Below are 20,654 nucleotides of genomic sequence, written 5' to 3'. Positions count from 1 at the left end.
GCTGAACCACTCTGCAGATTTGAGGCTTGCCAGTCTTCACAACCATGTGAGCTAGTTCCTTAACCTCAATCAATTCCTCTTTCTCTGTCCCTTTCTCATTTACATGTATGAGTGGGTGTTATAATCTGGAACGTAATTTATCTCCCAAAGTATCGTGTTTTGGAATTTGGTGCTGGGAGATAGTGATGCCTAGTGGATAATGATCAGATCATGGCAACTTCAGTATGGAGACGACAATCTCACGGATAGGATGGTAATGTCTTGTGAGACCCAGTGAGTTCTAGCTCTCATGGGAAGGGGTAGCTCTTGAGAAAGCTGCCTTTTATGAAGGACACCTGTCAGGAGCTCCCTCTTTCTCTCTGTATACGCTGGCCACCCTCTGTTCCTCCATGGACCATGCAGTAGGCCTCAGCCTTTGCTCAGTCACCTTCTAGCCACCAGGATTGTGAGTCTGTCAACAAATCTCTCTTCTTTATAAAAGGTATTTGTGTTCAGAAATTTCTGTTAGCAGCATAAAAATGGACTAAGACAGGTTTCCAAAAAGCTCATGGAACATGCATATTGTGAAAAAACTATGCATGGATGGCAAAACAAAAATTTTTTTGCATCCGAACAAACTCATACTTTAATACCACTTTTCCAGTGTTTTTGAGGTCCCCTCGTACATACACACATGCACACACTCACATACACACATACTCACATCCTATTGTCAGGACAGCCCTGACTCACACAGAAACAACATCCAGCCCAGGCCTGACACAGCTGCCTGGAGGAAGAGATGCCTGAAGGGGCCTTTTCCCACTTATCACCAAGTTCTCCACATGCCAGCAGAGGTCCTGTGTGCCTCAGGTTCCCCCTCTGCCTTGGCTCGCCCAGTCTGATGCCAACAGCGTCTTCCCTCTGCCATCTCCACCAAGCTGGATAAATGTTTGATGTTTTGGGGGGAAGGGCTTCTTTATCTCTCTTCTGAACTTATGCTTAATCGTTGAGCAAAAACAGACAAGAAGGCCATCCTCCACCGACACCAGACAGTTCACACAAAATTGGGTGTGTATTCTTCCACCTGATGCATGACAGGATCCCTGCATCTCTTCGTCTGCATCCTCTTAGAAATCCCAGACTGGTGACCCATCAAAAACACCACACACGGGACCAGCAGTTAGCGTGATGGCTATGTCGCTGGACTCCCACGTAGTCGACCACGGTTCGAGTCCCGGACCCGGTGGCTTAAACTCACGCCGGGCGCGTGTGCGTGCGTGCCCAAGATCCCGAGAATCCTCCACTGACACCAGACAGTTCACACAAAATCATCTGCATCCACTTAGAAATCCCAGACTGGTGGCCCATCAAAAACACCACACACTTGCAACACACAGAACTTATCCCTGGGTACTGTGGGAAGCTATAAAATAAAGCAGTCTCGATCCCCACCCCCTGGAAGGGAAGCTCAAGGAGTGAAAGTAAAAACTTATATCAGAAAAAACATGTTTCAGGGTGCACAAGCCAACAGCACCATCCCAGACCCCAATACGAGCTGCCCTGACAAAGGCACCTCTGCTCCACTGTAGGATCGGCCTCATTTCCTTTAGTTTCTCATGGAATTTCAGAGGTGGAAAGAACCTCATCTGGTTTAACCATAATCCAGAACAGCAAAAACAAAACAAAAAAAAAACTGGAACACGTCTTAAAATACATTGTAACAGCTGACTTGCCCGCGTGTGTCTGGGGAGAGGGTACAGGTATATGTGTGTGTCTATGACCGAAGGTAACTGACCAGTACAACTGGCAAGTCTATCTAAATCATTTCTGCCCGCTTTTTAAAAATGTTGCTGGAAAGCATATGTGCTTGCCAGAAAGAGAGGGAGAGGGAGAAAGAACCACACCCCCCACCCAAGGGGATGGTCACACCACAATCCCTACTCCTCCCTTCTCTATCCTGCCTAGACCTTGGCTATGCACACGCGCGCACGCACGCACACACACACACACACACACACACACATCCAGTGTTTTTCAAGCTATCAAGTCCAGGTTTTGAACTACAGAGTCCATCATATGGAATCCAACCACCTTAACCACCAGGCCACAGAGCTGGCCCTCGATCATCTCTTAAATCCCACTGTAACTCTCTCCCCAAGCTCTCCTCCCACCTCAAACTTCCCCATCTACATCTTCCCCCACTTGTAGAAAAATGACCTCATATCCTACATGACCGAGATAATCAGGCCCTTAGGTGAGTCCTTTCAATATCCCTTTCCCCACACTCCACTTTATGTCTCTCGGTTTCCTCATACTGTCTCTGCTCAGATCCCTCTTTAAGTTCTCCTCTCCCTCAGACTCACACTCCATAAAGAATACTCCAAGCCCTTCATAATGTGGCCTCAGCTCCAACTCTACAACCTCTGCTCCACTATTTGCCAGACCAAATGCCACATTCCAGTCAACAAGGCTTCACTGGTCACCCTCTGTGCTTTGCACTTTCCTGTCCTGCACCATGGCCGAGCCAATCGCATTCATCAGTAATCCTCTCTCCAATCCCACCCACCGTGGAGGGCCTAGGCCAGACGCCACTGCTCCAGAAAACTTCCTTCCACCCGAATGTGACTTTGCCCTCTCCTGCAAACTCCTTGGACACCTATGTGGCCAAGTGTTTCCACCATGAAGGCACCTCTCCACAATCCCAGGCCATGGGGGGCCGCAATAAGGTCATCCCCATCCTTGGCTACACTAAGAGTCCAGCACTCAGTAGTATCTTTTCACTAAATACCAGCTGCTTGAACAAGTAAGAGAGCGGAGGAATGAAAAAAATGAAGGAAAAGGTCAGAAACCAGAGAACAGTAGGGCTTCACAGGACTGCTATCCTAGATGAGGAAAGTATAGAATGGGTTGGTAATTGTGAAAGCCATGGCAAGCCTTTCAATATAGAGACAAGGGCTCATAGAGGCCTCCCCATGGCTTAGGCCTGTGCCTGTGCCATTCAGGTATAAAGAGGTCAGCCACCGCTCCTTCCTTCAGCATGGATCATGCCCACGAGTAGGAAGAACTGGAACCTCACCCACCTGGTCAGGGTATCCCTGCAGAGAAGGGCCAGGTCAACACATTTCCCTGACTCACAAGCTCAGGCGCCATCTGCTGGCCACCATCAGCACTGCACCTGGACCACAGCCCCAAGGAAGGTCAAGAGACCAAGGCTGAGACCATCCCCAACCCCACCAGACCCAGGTCCCTTTGGGGCAACAGAAATGACCCCAGCTCCTAGAGTCTGGGCTTCTGATTGCGTTCCAGAACTTTTCCTTCATGGTATACACCTAACATTCAATATGAAAGGGAAAAGAACATTTATTTCTGGTAATACTAGCTGAGAAACTTCCAAGACACATACACACGCGTGCGCGCGCTCACACATACCATAGAAAATTGCTTTTCTTTCTGCCAAAAAAAAAGCTCTATTATGTAGGGGACAGACTGCTGACCTGGGAATCAGCAGACTAAGGTCCTGTACTGTGGCTTGTCATGGTCCCTCCCCCTGCTGTGTGGCCCCAGCACACTCCCTGGCTAAGCAAACCCTATGTGAGGGCGATGCCCTTCACTTGTCCTCACCTCGACACTGACATTGCCAGACGAGGCCCAGAGATCTGCACTGACCCAGGACCACAGGGAACAGAAGTACTAAACCTCCATCTCTTCCTTCCTCCCCTGCTGGGACACATTCAGGCCAGTCCCATAGGCCTGGACGTGAGTGGCCTGAGGGCCCCAGGGATCCTCCCAGGCCCCAGTTGAAGGGAAGAGCCCCTAAGAGGCACCAGTTGGGCTGAACACACCGTCCTCGAGCTCCTCTCTGCAGACTGAGGGTCAGGAGTATACACTGTTTGAGCTGAGGTAATATCATCTCATGGCCTGTCCAAGGGCCAGGGCCTGGGAAGAAAGTGACACCTGACAGCGCCTTTACTCACTCCTGACACCAGCGACAAACGGCTTTCTGTGGAAGGTCCCACGGCCCAGAACTGGGAACCCCACTCAGAATTCCACCTGGGGATGTGGGCTGCTCCCTGAGAAGAGTCGTGGGAGGGCTGGAGGAGGAGGGAAGGCAATGTGAGTGACTTCCTCCGCCCTCACACCCCCACACTCACCTGCCCTGTTTCCCACGCAGCCCCTTTCCCCTCCCTCCACCCACAGCCTGAGAAAGTGAGTCACAGGGAACAAATGCCTTCGTTTTCCCAGGAGGAGGGGGAGCAGAGGGGGGTACTGACTGGGTGCCTGGGAGGCCTGGTAGGAAGCCAGAGGTTTCTGAGCTTCTCAGCTGTAAGGAGTGCCCTCATAGAACCATGTCCTTGACATGAGGGGTGCCCTCACAGAACTATGACCTTGACATAGGAGTGCCCTCACAGAACTATGACCTTGACATAGGAGTGCCCTCACAGAACTATGACCTTGACATGAGGGGTATCCTCAGAGAACTGTGACCCTGACATAAGGGGCACCCCCACAGAACCATGTACTTGGCATAAGGAACATCCTCACAGAACTGTGACCTTGACATGAAGGATGCTCTCAGAAAACTGTGGCCTTGGCCAGAAGGATGCCCTCAGAACTGTGATCTTGACATGAGGGATGCCCCCACAGAACTGTGACATTGACATCAGCCTCCCTTTCTCAGAGAGCTCAAGATGCACTGTGGGGCAGAAGCTGCGTGGCCACCATGTTTGGAGTTACTTGGCCAGGGTAGGGGTGGAGGGACAAAGAGAGGCCCTGAAGACACAGGTGACATCTTCCAACTCCAAATGTCCCTCATCAGCCAAGTGGGCTCAGCATGACTGCTGACACTCCGACCTTCCCACTTCGCCCCACCTGGTCAGTATGCTGCCCTGCTCTGGCCAAATGCCTCCCCAGCTTTCCCAACAAGTCTGCCTGCATCTCCTGCTGCCCTCCCATTCCTCATACCCACCCTCTTCGGGCTGCCACCAGCCAGCAATGATGCACTCCACTGTTATTACAGTGACTTAATGAGGTTTAATTTGGAGGTAAATTTCATGCTACTAGAAGAAAAGGCCAACAACCTTGGCAAGAAGCAAAGCCAGGCAAAGGCCAGTAGAATGCTGATCTTATTCACTCTGCCCAGGGTCCCTCCATCCCAACCCCACTCCTCCTAGTTCACAGACTGCACCCTACGCTAGCCCTAAAAACTGGGTCTGCATTTCACTCACTCTCTCTTACTTTGAAGAAAGTGTTCCTCAATGGCAAGGGAGACGCAGAGGTGTCTATGCTTACCTCCGGTGAGATTCAGTACCCCTCCAGTCAGGCTGCTACCAAGGAGTAAGCCATCTTTGCCTGGGTGCTGGGCACCTGGTCCCAGATCCACATTAAGTAGCCAACAGTCAGCGCCAGCTCTATGCAGATCCGCTAAAAAGGGAATAGCTGGTCAAGCCTCTGCCCCTACTGAGCCCTGCCCTGTGCAGCCTAAGGAAGCTACACTCATTTATCCCCTGGCTCCTTAAACACACACTGGACAACTAGTACAAACCTCAACACTGTGGCACTACAGATACGGAGTGGAGGACTATCATGGTCGCTATCCTCAAAGGTTTTATGACTTCAACAGAACCACCTAGATGCAGCCAACCTACTCAAGAGGATGGAGCAAAGTCCTGCAGAGCCTAACAGAGGGTTACAATGGGCCTAGGGAGGGTCAGGAAGGACTGAGGACAGTATGAAGTTTAGCCTGGAAACCCAGCACCTAGCACCTGCCTGGCATTTGCCAGGTGGGATAGATGGAGGAATGGCCTGGAATCATTGGGCAGATAGAGAGTGGAGATAAGCATCCAGGCAGACAGTGGACATGGGCTAAGGGCCCAGATAAGTAGCACAATGTGACCAGAGCACAGGAAAACAGCGATGATGACGACACTGCATCTGCTCCACCCTGGCACTATGCTAAGCACTTCATGCTCGTTATCCCCTCCGTTCCTTACAACAGGCACTATGGTTACCCCCACTTTATAGACAAGGAAAATGAGATGCCAAGAGGATAATTAGTGCAAGGCCTGAGCCCCTGGCTCCAGAACCCAAACTCTAGCCACAAGGCCACCAAGTTATAGCATGAAAAGGGCAGGTAAAAACTTTGAAAGCCCTGCTAACGATTTTAAGAATAATTGGGTGCTGACCTGTGACATGGTGGTTAAGGTGGCTGGAGCCCACATGGCTGACTGTGTGGCTCAAGTCCCAGACCTGGTGGCTTGAAAAACACGCCTGGCATGTGTGCATGCATGCCCAAAATCCCAAAAGGAGGAAGAATTAGAGAAGGGAATGCAACTGACCATGTCGCATGTGGAGTGCTTTCTCCATCCCTTTCTCCCGGTGAACACATGGCAAAAATTAAAAAAAAAAAATAAAATAAAATAAAAAAGGCAATTAAGAAGCATAAAATGTCATAAACTAATCTCAGGAAAGGCATCGGCTACTAAAGTCTTGACTTTACAATTACTTTGCTCAAAAAATTCAAGAAGACACAAAAGTTTCTCTATGAGGAGAATTCCAGTAACAAGTGAGGGGAAGAGGAGGTAGGGTTTTTAGTAGAGATCTCTGAGGTCCAACTACAGCATGCTGCTTCTGAGGCTGGGGGCCTGACCCACTGCCTCAAGCCCACCCCATCTCCAGAGGCATGGTGACCAGGATAGGTCAGGGAGGGTCTACAAATGCCCAGTTTGGACATAAAATACCATCCTGCAGGTCACTGGCATGAGCCCAAAGGAGTGTGACCAGTACTACTGCACAGAAGGGTCCACAGCTCCTGTCTCTGTCACTCCAGGGGCAGACTGAAGAGGAGAAAAGCTAGATTTGAAGAGACAGCTTGCACCCCACCTGAAGTAGCACTTCTTACAATCACAGGTGACTAAAAATAGACCAGGCCACCCTGGGCAGCAGATCAGAGAGTACGCTTCCTATCGCTGGAGGTAATCAAGCATAGGCTGAATGACTGCCTACCAGAGACATCCTGGAGTGGCCAACGCATGGAATTATTCGGACAGCTTATGGGTAGCACTGGAGAGCCAGAGGCTGGACACCCTTATTAACAGTGCCCTGGAACATTTCACCTTACCGCAAGAAGCCTCCTTCCTTCACTGAAAATGAGGGTAACAACAGTACCTACCTCACTGGTTTGCTGCAACGATTAAGTGTGACAATGCATTGAACAGCACAGTGTCAGCATGCAATAAACCCTCAGTAATTGATAGATATTACTAGGTTGAATCATATGAGTCATCTTAGGTTACAGGTCAAAACCACTGAATATGGGCAATTTCGTATAATCCAATTAAATTTTTTTGTACTGAGAGCTATTGACAGTTGCTACGATGTTTGGCTCTGTGTCTATGGTGGACCCCTAGCTCCTGGGCCCAGGATCTCTTCAGTAGCACACCGTCCCGGGGCCCATCCCCCCAGCGGAAGTGGATACCTCCTTGCCCAGGTCCTCGCGGATGACCTGGCGGACCTCTTGCATGCTGCTCTGCGGGGCCTGGCTGTGCAGCACCTTCAGCGTGCTGGTGTACTCCTCTGGCAGCAGGTAGTCCAGAGCACCCAGGTGCTGGCCCACCTTGATGAAGGTGCCCCGGTTGGCACAGCAGAGTTCACAGAGACGCCTGGCCGAGCGGAGATGCACCTGCAGGGAGACAGGCCGGGGCCAGAAAAGTGTGAGTGCAAGATGCTTCCTGAACCTTGCTCCCTTTTCCTGCACTCTCTGCTTGAACACCTTCATTTCCCACCCTGGTGTCCAGGGCAGGTGCACACATGTGTACACATACCTGTGCACACGTGCATGTGTGTGCACACACATACACCTCCTTCATCTTCTCCCTCAATGCCCTCCTTCTGTCTCCTGGTACACAGAACAGTCTATGTCAACCTCATACTGAGACCAGCCTTCACCGCTTTACAACAGCCTCTTCATCAGAACTCACCTGGGCTGGGTCCTACTCTCCTGGAAAGGCACAGCCAAAGCTTTTAACGGTATCTAATCTACTAACACTATTTAAGGGCACCCCCCTTAGACATACCAATAATACTTCATATTTATTTGGACCCCTGTCTATAAAATAGGATCACATGCACTGTATCCTCACAGCAGCTCAGGGAGGCAGGTGTTGGTATCTTTGAAGATGAGAAACTCAAGTGGTTTTGCTTCTATATTCATCAGGGATATTGGTCTGTAGTTAGGTTTAGAAAACACCCCTAACTAGGACTGTTGGGGGTGTTTTAAGGCAGCAAACATGTGCAGGGGTCTCTACTAATGGGGGCCGTAATTGTACTGGGGTATCAGGCACACAGAGCAAGCAGCTGGGCGGGTTTTAGGGACACAGCAGCCTTATATATATCCTGATGCTCGCTGTCCTTCCAGAGCTGGGAGGTGGCCCTTGCTGCCCGAGGCTACACATGCCCAGCCATTACCCAAGCCCAGCTGAGAGCCCACAGCTCTGAGAACTACAGCCTCTGAGCAAGGCGAGGCCAAGAGCAACCCAGAAGGCAAGGGGCCCAGCAATCCTAGCACTCTTCAGGGACCTGGAACCTGCCTCCACCAAGGAAGTCAACCAAGAGACACTGAATGTGAAGGATGCCAGCGTAATGAAGCCCTGTCTATAAAATAGGATCACATGCACTGTATCCTCACAGCAGCTCAGGGAGGCAGGTGTTGGTATCTTTGAAGATGAGAAACTCAAGTGGTTTTGCTTCTAAAGAAATAGCCTACTAAATGTCAAATGAAGGTTTAGAAAACACCCCTAACTAGGACTGTTGGGGGTGTTTTAAGGCAGCAAACATGTGCAGGGGTCTCTACTAATGGGGGCCGTAATTGTACTGGGGTATCAGGCACACAGAGCAAGCAGCTGGGCGGGTTTTAGGGACACAGCAGCCTTATATATATCCTGATGCTCGCTGTCCTTCCAGAGCTGGGAGGTGGCCCTTGCTGCCCGAGGCTACACATGCCCAGCCATTACCCAAGCCCAGCTGAGAGCCCACAGCTCTGAGAACTACAGCCTCTGAGCAAGGCGAGGCCAAGAGCAACCCAGAAGGCAAGGGGCCCAGCAATCCTAGCACTCTTCAGGGACCTGGAACCTGCCTCCACCAAGGAAGTCAACCAAGAGACACTGAATGTGAAGGATGCCAGCGTAATGAAGCACACGTGTGAAGAGTTAAATAACAGCTGGGAACAAAGAGGGAAGACGTGTTCAAAGATCCTATGCAATTAGTTGCCAAGTGAACCACAGAATACATCATTACTTTAGAAATTAAGAGAACACTGTGGCCCTGAACGCCCTTGCCCCAGCGGTCAGGGAGCCCATCAGCCCATCTTCCACCACAGCAGAGTACATGGCCCAGACTCCGGGTGCTCTTGGGGGTCCGTCCGCTTTTGGCCTGGCTGGACACCTTCGTCTCCCATAAACTCATTCTTGGAAACTCTATGTACATGACTCCACGCTCCTGAGCAGAGCCCTCCGGCTCAGTGCAGACACCTGGTCCAAGCTGAGCCAGGGAGTCTTCTTTCCCTGGTAGGAGGATGCAGCAAGAAGGAAATCAGTTCTAATAAAGAGACAGAGACCCCATGAGTCAGAGTTGAGGGATGAGAGAAATTGTTTTGTAAAGGTTGTTTTGCCTTAAGGCAAATGCACTCATCACAGACACACAGACTGTAGACAGACACTGAGAGGAAAAGTGAGAAATCACTCCCCAGGGAGGATGGCCATGCCATAAGCTCTCCTCCTCCCAGGATCACTGGACATGCATGCACACACACCTGGCATGATTTCGAAGCCACTGGGTTGGGACTTGAACCTCAGTCGGCCATGTGAGAGTCCAGCAACATAACCATGATGCCATCTGCTGGTCCCAGGAAATTAAAAAAAAAAAGAAAAAAAATTTTTTTGAGGCTACGAGGTAGTTAAGGTGCTGGATCCCACATGACTGACTCCTCAGCTTGAATTCTGGTCCTGGTGGCTTGAAAAAACCACTTTGGGTGTGTGTGCATGCATGGGTAGAATGGAGGAGATGGGACTGCAGCATGACCATGCCCCCTGAGGGGTGATTTCTCACTTTCCCTCTCTCTGTGTCTCTGACTCTCTCCGTTGAGTGTACACACCCTATGGCAAAAATCTAAAGAAAAGAAAAAGGTTTTTTAATTTGTCAGAGAATGTGTACACTCATCAGAGAAAGAGAAGAGGAAGACAGAGAGGGGGAAAGCAACCCCCAGAGGGGTAAGGTCATGCCAAAATCCCTTCTCCTCCATTTCTCCATCGTGTTGGGATTTGTGATACACACACACACACACACACACACGCACGCACGCACACGCACACACGCACTCAGCATGTTTTTCAATCCAGGGAGAGGACAAACCTTGTGATCAGCCATGTGGGATCCAGCTCCCTCAACCACCAGGCCACAGAGCTGGCCCTGACGTAAGACTTTGAAACTGGGCACTGAGCTGACCAGAGTCAGATAGTTGAAAGTCAAGCAGAGCTGGGCAGAGTCAGTGTCATGGCTGGCCAAATCCATACTCAAGCTGTGGTTCTGAGGAAGCAAGAAGGAAGGTAAACATGGTCCGACATGGAGTCAGACATCTCCCTGTGCTCAGTACAACAGCTCAGGCTATCATGGACAACCGTTTGCAACTTGTATAATTGGCCCTCAACGACAACCCAGCAGAGCTGAGAAAATGCACAATCAATAGCAGAATGAGAGACCGTTAGAACATCCCCAACCCATTAGTCCTAAGGTACTGGTGCAACCGGCACTCAGATCCAGTCATGCTCACTCCCCAGAGAGGGCTGCCCCAGCACCAATAGCTCACTTGCCCAAAGCACCTTTAATCCTATGTCAAAGCTGACCTGGGGGGCCAGCCCCATAATCCAACAGTTAAGAGAACTAGATCCTACATGGCCAATGGCAGTTCTAATCCCTGCTCTGGCATGGATGCACACATAGCCAAAACCCTGGAAGGAAGGAGAAGTGGAGAAGGGATTGCAGTATGACATTCCATTGCTGGGTTCTCTCTCTGGTGGGTATACACACCCTCTGGTAACAAATAAGCAAATAAATGCTGACCTGGCATCCACTGGTCAGTATCATGGTCAACACCAGGCAAAGTGTCTCTTAACATAAAGTGACCGGGGACCAGCAGTTAGTGTAATGGCTATGTCGCTGAACTCCCATGTAATCAACCACGGTTCAAATCCCAGACCCAGTGGCTTAAACTCATGCCAGGCGTGTGTGCGTGCATGCCCAAGATCCCGAGAGGAGAATGGAGAAGGGATTGCAGCGTGGCCATCCCCCTGGGGGGTGATTTCTCGCTTTCTGTCTCTCTGTCTCTCTCTCTGTCTTTCTGGCGAGCGCACACACCCTATAGCAAAAACCTCTCAAAAAAAAAAAAAAAAACATAAAGTGACAGTCACCTTTGAGACACTGTCTGGCAGTGCTGGGAGCCCTCTCTGATCACAAAAGCCCAGGAAGGTCAAAGTACCCCTGACTCACCATTTACCTGGCAAACCAGCTCTTGGGAATAGAGGCCATGCACGCTCTGTGTAACTCAGGGCAAGCTGCACAGGCACCGCTAATGTAGATTGATGACAACTGTGGATTTCGCACTCAGAAAACCACCATCCATGAAACTGAGTCAGCATCTACAGCAAATGGCACCCGCATTTCCACTAAAGAACCTCCAAGGTCTCCTTCAGCCAGATTCTAACTCATCGCTCTCTCTCTCTCACTCTCTCTCTCTCACACATACACACACACACACACACACACACACACGTGGAAATGAGAGAGTTGTAACTCACCAAAACATTAAACTATTAAGTCCAACAGACACAAATGATGTATAACTGCAGCCACTCTGATTTTTAGGGTCCTGGTGCAACTACAGCTCCTACAGGTTTACTGCCCTTTGGAAGCAGATCCCTTTCGGACTCTCAGGAAACCTCTAAGTGCAATTCCCCCTCTCAGCTGTCACTTGGCATCACAAAGACCAAAGCTTAAGGGCAGTGGAGAATCTCACAACTCTCTCCTCCCAGATCCTGGCCCCAGACACATGAGTGTGCTCAATGTAAAAAGCAAAGCTTCCAGAATCTCCTGGCCTCTTAAATCTAGTCCTTCAGATCACACATACCTTTTTTTTTTTTTTTTAAGAGTTTCTTGCCTTAGGGCACATGCACTCACAGAGAGGGAGAGAGACAGTGAGAGGGAAAATGAGAAATCACTCCCTTGGGGGGGTGGCCATTCCATGATTCCTTCTCCTCCATTCTCCTCCAATCTCCTCCTGGGATTGTGGGCATGCACACACACGCCCAGCACCGCATATGTCTTTGAGCAGCTACCCAGGCGTAAGCTCCAGGAGGAAAGTGCAGAACAATGAGTCAGTTTACAGCAATGCCATCCAATAGACCTTGTGCAATGATGGAGACGTTCAGCATCTAGACAGGTCTACATAGTGGCTGCTAGCTATGCAGCTAACACGGTTATCAGGCTCTTGAAATGGGGTGAGTGTGACTGAGGAACTGAGTTTGTAAATGCTTAAATTTCAAATAGTTTCACCTTAAACCACCACATGTAGCTAGCAGCTTCCATACTGTCCAACTCGGGCTTATAAATTAGCAACAGCTATAATAAATGCATCACCATTTATTTAGTGCCCGGTTATAAGGACAACTCCTGGCCAATAAGTGATGGTGGTAGTTACTATTTTTAAATCTGCCCACTATCTCTGGGTTGTCTAGAAAGTCACGACACGTTTTTGCATAGAAAAATATGTCATGACTTTCCCGACAACCTAATAGAGCTTCAATATCTTTAAAGATGCAGAACTAATCCCAGAGAGGTTCAGTAACATTCCCAAAGTACTACAGCTAGTAAATGGTGAAACCATGATGTGTTCAAAACCTGATCCATTAGACACCAACCTTGTACACCATGCACTGTGCCAAGGAACAAACTTCATTTGAATTTCTCTATGCAGGAGGCACTGTGGGGGGATGCAAGGAAGTATATCCATGGTCTTCCCATGCAAGAAACTTACAGTACACACATGAAGCCAACATTTCCAACAGCAGGCAATAAAGGTAACTGCCCAATCACTCAACATGTAATATGCTCTGGAACAGCCACCAGGCTGGGTGCCAGGGTGGCCATGGAAGTTGAGTCAAGTATATACAGCTTATTTGGGACTTAAATAAAACCAGAAGTGCTTGTATAACATAAAGGTCAATGGCACGGGCTTTGGAATCAGAAAGATCTGGGTTCAAATCCTGTTTTGCTGTTTATTCGTCATGCAACTGTGGAGAAGTTAATTAACTTTGAAACCACAGTTCCCTCATCAGTTAAAAAAGATTAAAAAATAAAAAAGGATAATTGTACTCGTCACTGTGATGATTAAAGGAAATAATAAATAAAAAAGAGCTTAGCACAGGGCCCAGCATATAATCAGTACTCAATAAATGAATGGAAAGAAAGAATGGGGTGGGGGAGGGGGGACAATCTTCCTAGAAAAATGAAATTAAAAAAGAAAAAGACACTCCAGGTCCATCTACTCCCTTTCCTTGGTTCAGTCTAATTAGCCTGGACCACAATCTAAGAGACAGAAACAATAGCTAATTTCATGCTCTGTCATCTAAATTGCAAAGCACCAGTGCATAAGAAATGCAAATAGCTAGACTATTATGCCAACATACCAACTTCAGGTCTCTTCCCAAAGATCTCTCCACTTCTGCTACTTCCCTAACACCAACCACCCATCTGTTCACTGGACCCAAGTCCCCCTTTACCCGCATTCGGTTTCAGTGGCCGGTTGGGTGTGTCACCACAGCCCATCCTCACTGCAGAGCCCCCACGCACGCCTCCGTCCCTGTTAAAATATCACAGAAACAGCTGGCACAGTTGGAGCCCCAGCTCCAACATCGTTTTCACTCCCAGCTCAATAACTTGCCTTATGATCATCTCATTACCAATAACCTTACTGTAATGAGTTTTAATCTGCCTCATATTAATTAAAAGCATTGTCATTAGCCAGCTTGGTTTGGGGCTTGAGAGGGGGACAGTGAATGGCTAATAAGATCAACTCAACACTGATTAGTTATTGATCGGGTTGGATCAAGCAAAGGCTCAAGGAGGGCAGTTCTTTACGCATGTCTAAATCTCTGAGAATAGTGCCCCAAGCCCAGCAGAAAGGAACCAACATGAGACTGAATCACTGGGGCTCCCCATCAGACTGGGTAATGTCTTCGATGGGGTTTATGAGTGTGTGAGAGAAAAAGGAAAGAGACGGAAAGACACACATACATACCCCACACAAACAGAGACACAATCAGGGAGGCAGTGAAAGAGAAGGCATAGACAGACCAACAGATCCTAAAAAGACTTTGATTAATTCGTCTACTCAACATCTCAACTCTCAAAGGACTGACACAGTAACAGTGATATCTCTAAGCTGTAAAATGATGAGTATTTTTTTCTTCTTTATAGGTTCTTCCATATTTTCAAAATTTCTTACAAATTATGTGTATCAGTAATAAGGGAAAATTTGTTTTAATCATCCCTTCTTCAGCATCCTCTGAGAATGGAAAAGTCTGGCTGGTTTTTCTGTTTGCAGTTTCACATATACAAGACTCTGCCTTCCAGATTGGACCAGCTTTGGTCACAGAGAGCCTTCCAGCATCTCATCTCTAACTTGACAGGCCACTGTGGTCCCCATGTGTGTTTTCCGTCATAAAAATGAAATTATAACTCTTACCTCAACCCTGAGAAAACAGGCCATAACTCTCTCCAAGAGGGTAAATATTAAACTTTGCTTTAAGTTGTCACTTAAGCAGCAAAATAAAACTCATCATGTCTTAGGAAAGAAAAATAAGTTTCAGTTTATAAACATCTTGAAGGAATGTGACCCCGGGTTGAAGCCCACTCTTACCACACAAGAGACAGTTCTGTGGTGAAGATCTCAAGGTGTCAGAGTGCCTCCGTCTACATCCCAGCTTCACCACTTAGCAGCTGGTGACCTTAGGCAAGTCACGTACCTCTCCCTACCTCGGACTTCTCTTGTCTATAAAAGGAAGATGATAATAGTGCCGACCTCATAGAGCTGCCGTGAAGACTAAATGAGGTGAGGCAACACATGCACTCACATAACAAGAGCTGCATTTCAAGGTTTATTGTAAGAGTATCTGGGATTTATCTTAACAAGTATAGTAAGGCACACAAACACAGAAATAATTGTCATGAAGGAAAAACTTTTTACTCACAAACCTCAGAAGGAGAAAGCATAACATGCCATGCAGGGCCACAGGGAGAAGCACTAGAGCTGGCCAAAAGGCAGGAGGAGTAGGGAGAAAACACAGGCAAAACTGTTTGCTATGATTTCATAGGAAGGAACGGGTGAGGCAGGGTAAACAGGCTTAGGACTGCTGGTCTGTATAGTTTCAGCAGGCTCTTCGGGCAAATGGCATCTGGTCCTGGGGAGAGCAGGGCAGGAGGATAGTGGCCCAGAGGCTAAAAATCTATAAAGCAGGTAACAATGAGTATGGGCTCCAAACTGACTGGTTTGCATCAAAAGGTACAATCCCAGGACAGTTGCTAATAATCTCTAGGATTTAGTTAACCATGGGAGGGGTAATCCCTCCCATGCCAGCAAGGCCTCCAGATGTCAAATCATAAGAAAATATAGAAAATAAGAAACATGATTAATACCCTACATACACTCCCTTTGGGAACCTCATCTAGTACTGCAGTTGTAAATACTATCTACATACTGATAACATACAAATGTGTGTCCACTGCCCAGACCTCTCCCCTGACTCAAGCTCGACAGCTCCAACTGTCTCTCTCACTTCACTCCAACATCCAATGGGTTCCTCAATGTGGCACAACTTTCCTACCATTCTCACCACCACCAAGCCTATTCCCCCCACTGTCTTCCCGTCTGAGGATACGGCAACTCTAAACTTGGAGGTGTTCGAGCCATAAGTCTTGATCTCACCTTTGGCATCTCTTCCCAACAGGGACTAACTAATATGATCTTCCCATATGAAACAATAAAAAATTGGACAAGCTGTATACAATGGTTTTCAATAGACATCAGACAGCAAAGGGCAATGATTCCTGAGAGAAGAGACAGAAATAAGGTGAAAACTATGATTGCTACAGTTTGCTGGACTAAGCATTTCTGGGCAGGGGAACTCAGGCAGTGACAAGAGGACTTCCTGAAGAGATGGAGCTAAGAATCCAGGAAGAGTTCACAAGACAGAGCACTGGAGGCAAATAAAGGACACCAAAGACCTGCAAAGGGCTCACCTCATGGATTCAGCTAAATACTGATCAGCAAATGCACATGCAAAAATGAACTGAGTTGAGGGATTGTGTTGAAAAGATCAGGGTATCCAGCACTCATGTAGGGCCTATTTCCACCAGCCAGACTGGGAAAATCTCATAAATTGTGAGGCATTCATAACAGAACTCAGAAAGGTCTTCCCTCAGTAATGAAGAATATCCCAACTAAATCATTGTTTCATTTCCATCTAATAAATATTAAAAGAACTGAAAAAATATCAAACTATTTCCAATTAACTTAACTATGTCCTAAAACAAAGATCAATAATATTTATAAGAATACAAAAATATCTGGCACCCCAAAAGATACAAATACAATGACTGGCATCTAATAAAAAAAATCACCATGCCAGGAGGAGCATGTGCATGCATACCCAAAATCCTGACAGGACGGAGAAATCAAGAAAAAGGGATTGCAGCATGACCACGGTCCATGGTGGGGAGAGGGGGTACTCTCTCCCTTCTCCCCATATCATCTCTCTGTACCTACTCTGTAGGTACACATGCCCTCTGGCAATTAAAAAAGAAAAAGAATCGGGGCCAGCAAGCAGTGTGGTGGATAAGAGCACTGGATTCCCACATGGCCGACCATGGTTCAAGTCCCGGACTTGGTGGCTTGCCCTTTCTTTCTCTCTCTTTCTCTCTCTCTCTCTCTCTCTCTCTCTCTCTCTCTCTCTGATAAAAAAAAAACTAATAATAACAAATGGAATTAAATAAATAAATAATTCTAAAAAAAAAGAAAGGAAGAAAGAAAAGGAATCGGTGGTCAAATTGTATAGTAGGTATATGCTTAACTTTTTTAAAAATTGCCTGTTTACCAAGGTGCTTGTACCATTTCACATTCCCACCAATAATGTATGAGTTACTCTATATCCTCCCAATATTTCACATGATAAGTCTTGTTCATTTTAGTCATTCTACTAGGCATGAGGTGGTATCTCATTATGATCTAAATCTAATAACTAATGATGGTTGAGCATATTTTCATGTGCTTATTTGCCATCTAATATATTCTTTGGTGAAATGTTACAATATTTTGACTATTTTTAATTGGCTTATTGAGTTGCAGGAGTTATAGAGAGGCATGAGTGACGCTTCATCTATTGCGTTGTCTGAGAAGTCATATTTTTCTGTTTTTCTATGCAAAAGTGTGCCATGACTTTTCTGACAGCCCAATGTATTTATAGCTGCTCCCCATCTCACATTACCACCTGAGCCCCACCTCCTGTCAGAGCAGCGGCAGCATTAGATTCCCACAGAAGCAACAACCCTATTGTGAACTGCACATGCAAAAGTTCTAGGTTGTGTGCTCCTTATGAGAATCTAACACAGCTTAAAAAAGTAAAGCGTACAATTCAGTGAACTTTTTTATTTGTTTTTTTAGAGAGAATTTTCTTCTAGGGCGCATGTGCTTGTAGGAGAGAGAGAGAGAAAAAGAGAGAAAGCAAGAAATCACCCCTCAGGGGGAAAGGCCACACTCTTCCATTCTCCTCTGGGTTGGGGCATGCATGCACACTCACCTGGTGGGTGTTTTAACCCGTCAAGTCCAGGACTCAAACCCACAGTCGATTATGTAGAGTCCAGTAAAGTAACCACTACACCATCTGCTGGTTCCCATTCAGTGAGGGTTTTAATTTAATTTCATTTGGAGAGGTTTTTGCTATAGGGTGCCTGTGCGCACCAGAAACACAGAGAGAGACAGAGAGAAAGAAAGCGAGAAATCACCCCCTGGGGAGATGGCCACGTCGCAATCCCTTCTCCTCCATTCTCCTCTCGGGATCTTGGGCACGCACACACATGCGCTCGGAGTGAGTTTAAGCCACCGGGTCCGGGACTCGTACCCCCGCTGACTCGACGGGAGTCCAGCTACACAGCCATTACGCTAACTGCTGGTCCCATTGAGAGATTTTTTAGCATATTTACTAAAGTTATGCAACTATCACCACCTTCTAATTCCAAAACATATAATGTTTTATTTTTTAATCAGTTATATCATTTCAATCACACTTTTTATATATATATTTCCACCTTGAGTCTTTGAAAACGAAGTCCCCAAATCAAGTAGAATTCATTAGTAGCCAATAAAGGCTGTCAGTGACCAAATATGTATGACTTTCCTACCATCTGACGTTTTACTAACCTAACAGTCAACTCAGCTAACAAGTTCCTATTAAAATGAGGATCAAACCTACATGACCAAATGCCTTGTCAGCACGATATAAGTATAACTAGGTCCCTGATTTCTAACGTTCACATACTCTTTTCCACGATCACTGGTTTGTATTTGAGCTGTTGGTTTCCTGCACCAGCACTGGCTATAAGCTACTGGGAAACGAAACCTTGTTTCCGCATGCTCCGCAGCAATGGTCCTCGGCAGTGAAGGTCGATCCTTCTTTAGGATGCACTAACCCCCCCCAGCCCACAGTATGTCACCTAGTTCAGGTAAGAGTCCTTGAGGTAGATTCTATCACTCCTCACACTGCACAGGTGTGAAAACTGAGGCTCAAAAAAGTTATGAGCCAAGGGACCAGCAGTTAGCACAATGGCTACATCACTGAACTCCCATGTAGTAAGCCACGGTTCAAGTCCCAGACCCAGTGGCTTAAATTCACGCCAGGCACATGTGTGTGCATGCCCAAGATCCTGAGAGGAGAATAAAGGAGAAGGGATTGCAGCGTGGCCATCCCTCCTGGGGGGTGATTTCTCACTTTCTGTCTCTGTCTTTCTGGTGAGAACATGTGCCCTATAGCAAAAACCTCTACCAAAAAAATAAAGTTATGAGCCTTGCCAAAGTTACTCAGCCAGTAAATAGGAGATTCAGGGGAGTCACTGTTTTCCAACTCCAAAGGTCCTGTCTTTCCGGTAGACCCTGCCGCCCCTCTGCATAGTTCATTGTTCTGCATGCAGGAGAACGTGAACACCCAAGCAGCTGGTGCAACCCTTGGTATTGCCCTCCCCACTGCTCACCCCACCCACCCACACCGGTCCCCAACTAAGCCTCTGCTGGTCCTGGAGGGTCACGTCTGGATTCCTGGGAACGGTTCCAGTAAGCCAGCAAATGACACTGAGATGAGGAACAAATTCATGAACACAGAGCAACCTGGGAAACATGAGTGTCAAAAAAAACTGAGAATGGGAACTGCTGGGGGAAGGCAGCAAAGGTGGTCCAAGAGGCATGAAATCTCTTACTGCAGCAATAGGATAAGGCTAGGAATCTATGTGGCTTAAAAAGGAGGGTCCAGGAAGGGACAGGAAAGTAGGAATGGGAGCCATCTTCAGCGACATTTCATGTCCCTCTGACCTCAGTATAAAGTTTAAACTCCTACCAGAATCGTGGTTCGAGTCCCGGCAGCCCAGCTGTCCTCTAGCCTCATCTCTTACCTTCCCCACAACCTCACCACTCCTCTCTCCTCACCTGGCAAATCCTCCCCAGTCTGGTCCCAGGCCTCCCTGGCTTACCTCCTAGTGCTGGCCTGGCCCGTTCTCTTCTTCTTCTCCCCTACTGCCTCCCATAGCCACAGAACTGCCCCAGAGCCAGGGGTTTCCTCCCTAAAACAGCTCTCGATCCTCCTTTGCCTGAGCCTCCCTTGGAGAAAACAGCTCTCACCCTCAAACAGCTCTGTGGCCGTGATCTGCGCTGCTCCAGTCTGGGTCTGTAGGAGGAAAATCAGGGGAGCAATCCCGGACGTGGCCTGGAACCCACTAGGTTGTGACCTAGGGTCAGCGCCCAGAGCAATAGAGCTTTCGATGTTTGGGACAATGATGTCACGGTCTCCCACGGGGAGAGCCTCCTTCCCAAGCCCCCGCTCCTCCCTTTCCCAGCAGGGAACAGTCATGCAGACACTGAGAAGGCCTCTATTTGAAGACCGAGAGCATACGCTTTCCCCTGCACAGGCAGTGAGGGACCTAGAATCACAGATGGTTCAGTCAAAGCCACACGCCACCACACGGCATCCCAAGTGCCCTCTCCCACTGCCCAGGACACAGCATGGTGCAGATGCCCACACCGCAGGGATCTGCTCAGAGCACCGGCACTCCAGGCCAGGCTTCCAGGAATATCATGGACTCCTCCTATTCCTCAAGGCCACCCAAGGGAAATCATGACCACTGGGCCTACATGACTGGGCTAAGACAGGAAAGGACCATGGCACAGCTTTGGGGTCTAGGCTCTGATGGGACCCTGCCCTCTAAGCCCACAAGAGAGGCAGACGTGAGGGAGGGGCTAACAGCAGATCAAAATTGATGCCGGGTCGACAGACTAAGAGAAGACACAATGGCTTTGGGGGGCGGAA

General features: G+C 48.0%; 1 protein-coding gene across 2 annotated transcripts in view; it reads right to left on the bottom strand.

Annotated features, from left to right (window-relative positions):
- The window catches only part of ADCK1 (aarF domain containing kinase 1), a 124,235-nt gene that overhangs the window by 67,476 nt on the left and 36,105 nt on the right, over positions 1–20,654 (bottom strand). For both annotated transcript variants that reach the window (XM_027775176.1, XM_006157089.3), the window contains exon 4: positions 7,457–7,660. In XM_027775176.1, the coding sequence (XP_027630977.1) occupies positions 7,457–7,660 (204 nt within the window). The remainder of the gene's footprint in view (positions 1–7,456; positions 7,661–20,654) is intronic.

Source organism: Tupaia chinensis, unplaced genomic scaffold (assembly GCF_000334495.1).
Source record: "Tupaia chinensis unplaced genomic scaffold, TupChi_1.0 Scaffold000528_1, whole genome shotgun sequence".
NCBI lineage: Eukaryota > Metazoa > Chordata > Mammalia > Scandentia > Tupaiidae > Tupaia > Tupaia belangeri.
This window is presented reverse-complemented; position numbering and strand designations above follow the sequence as displayed.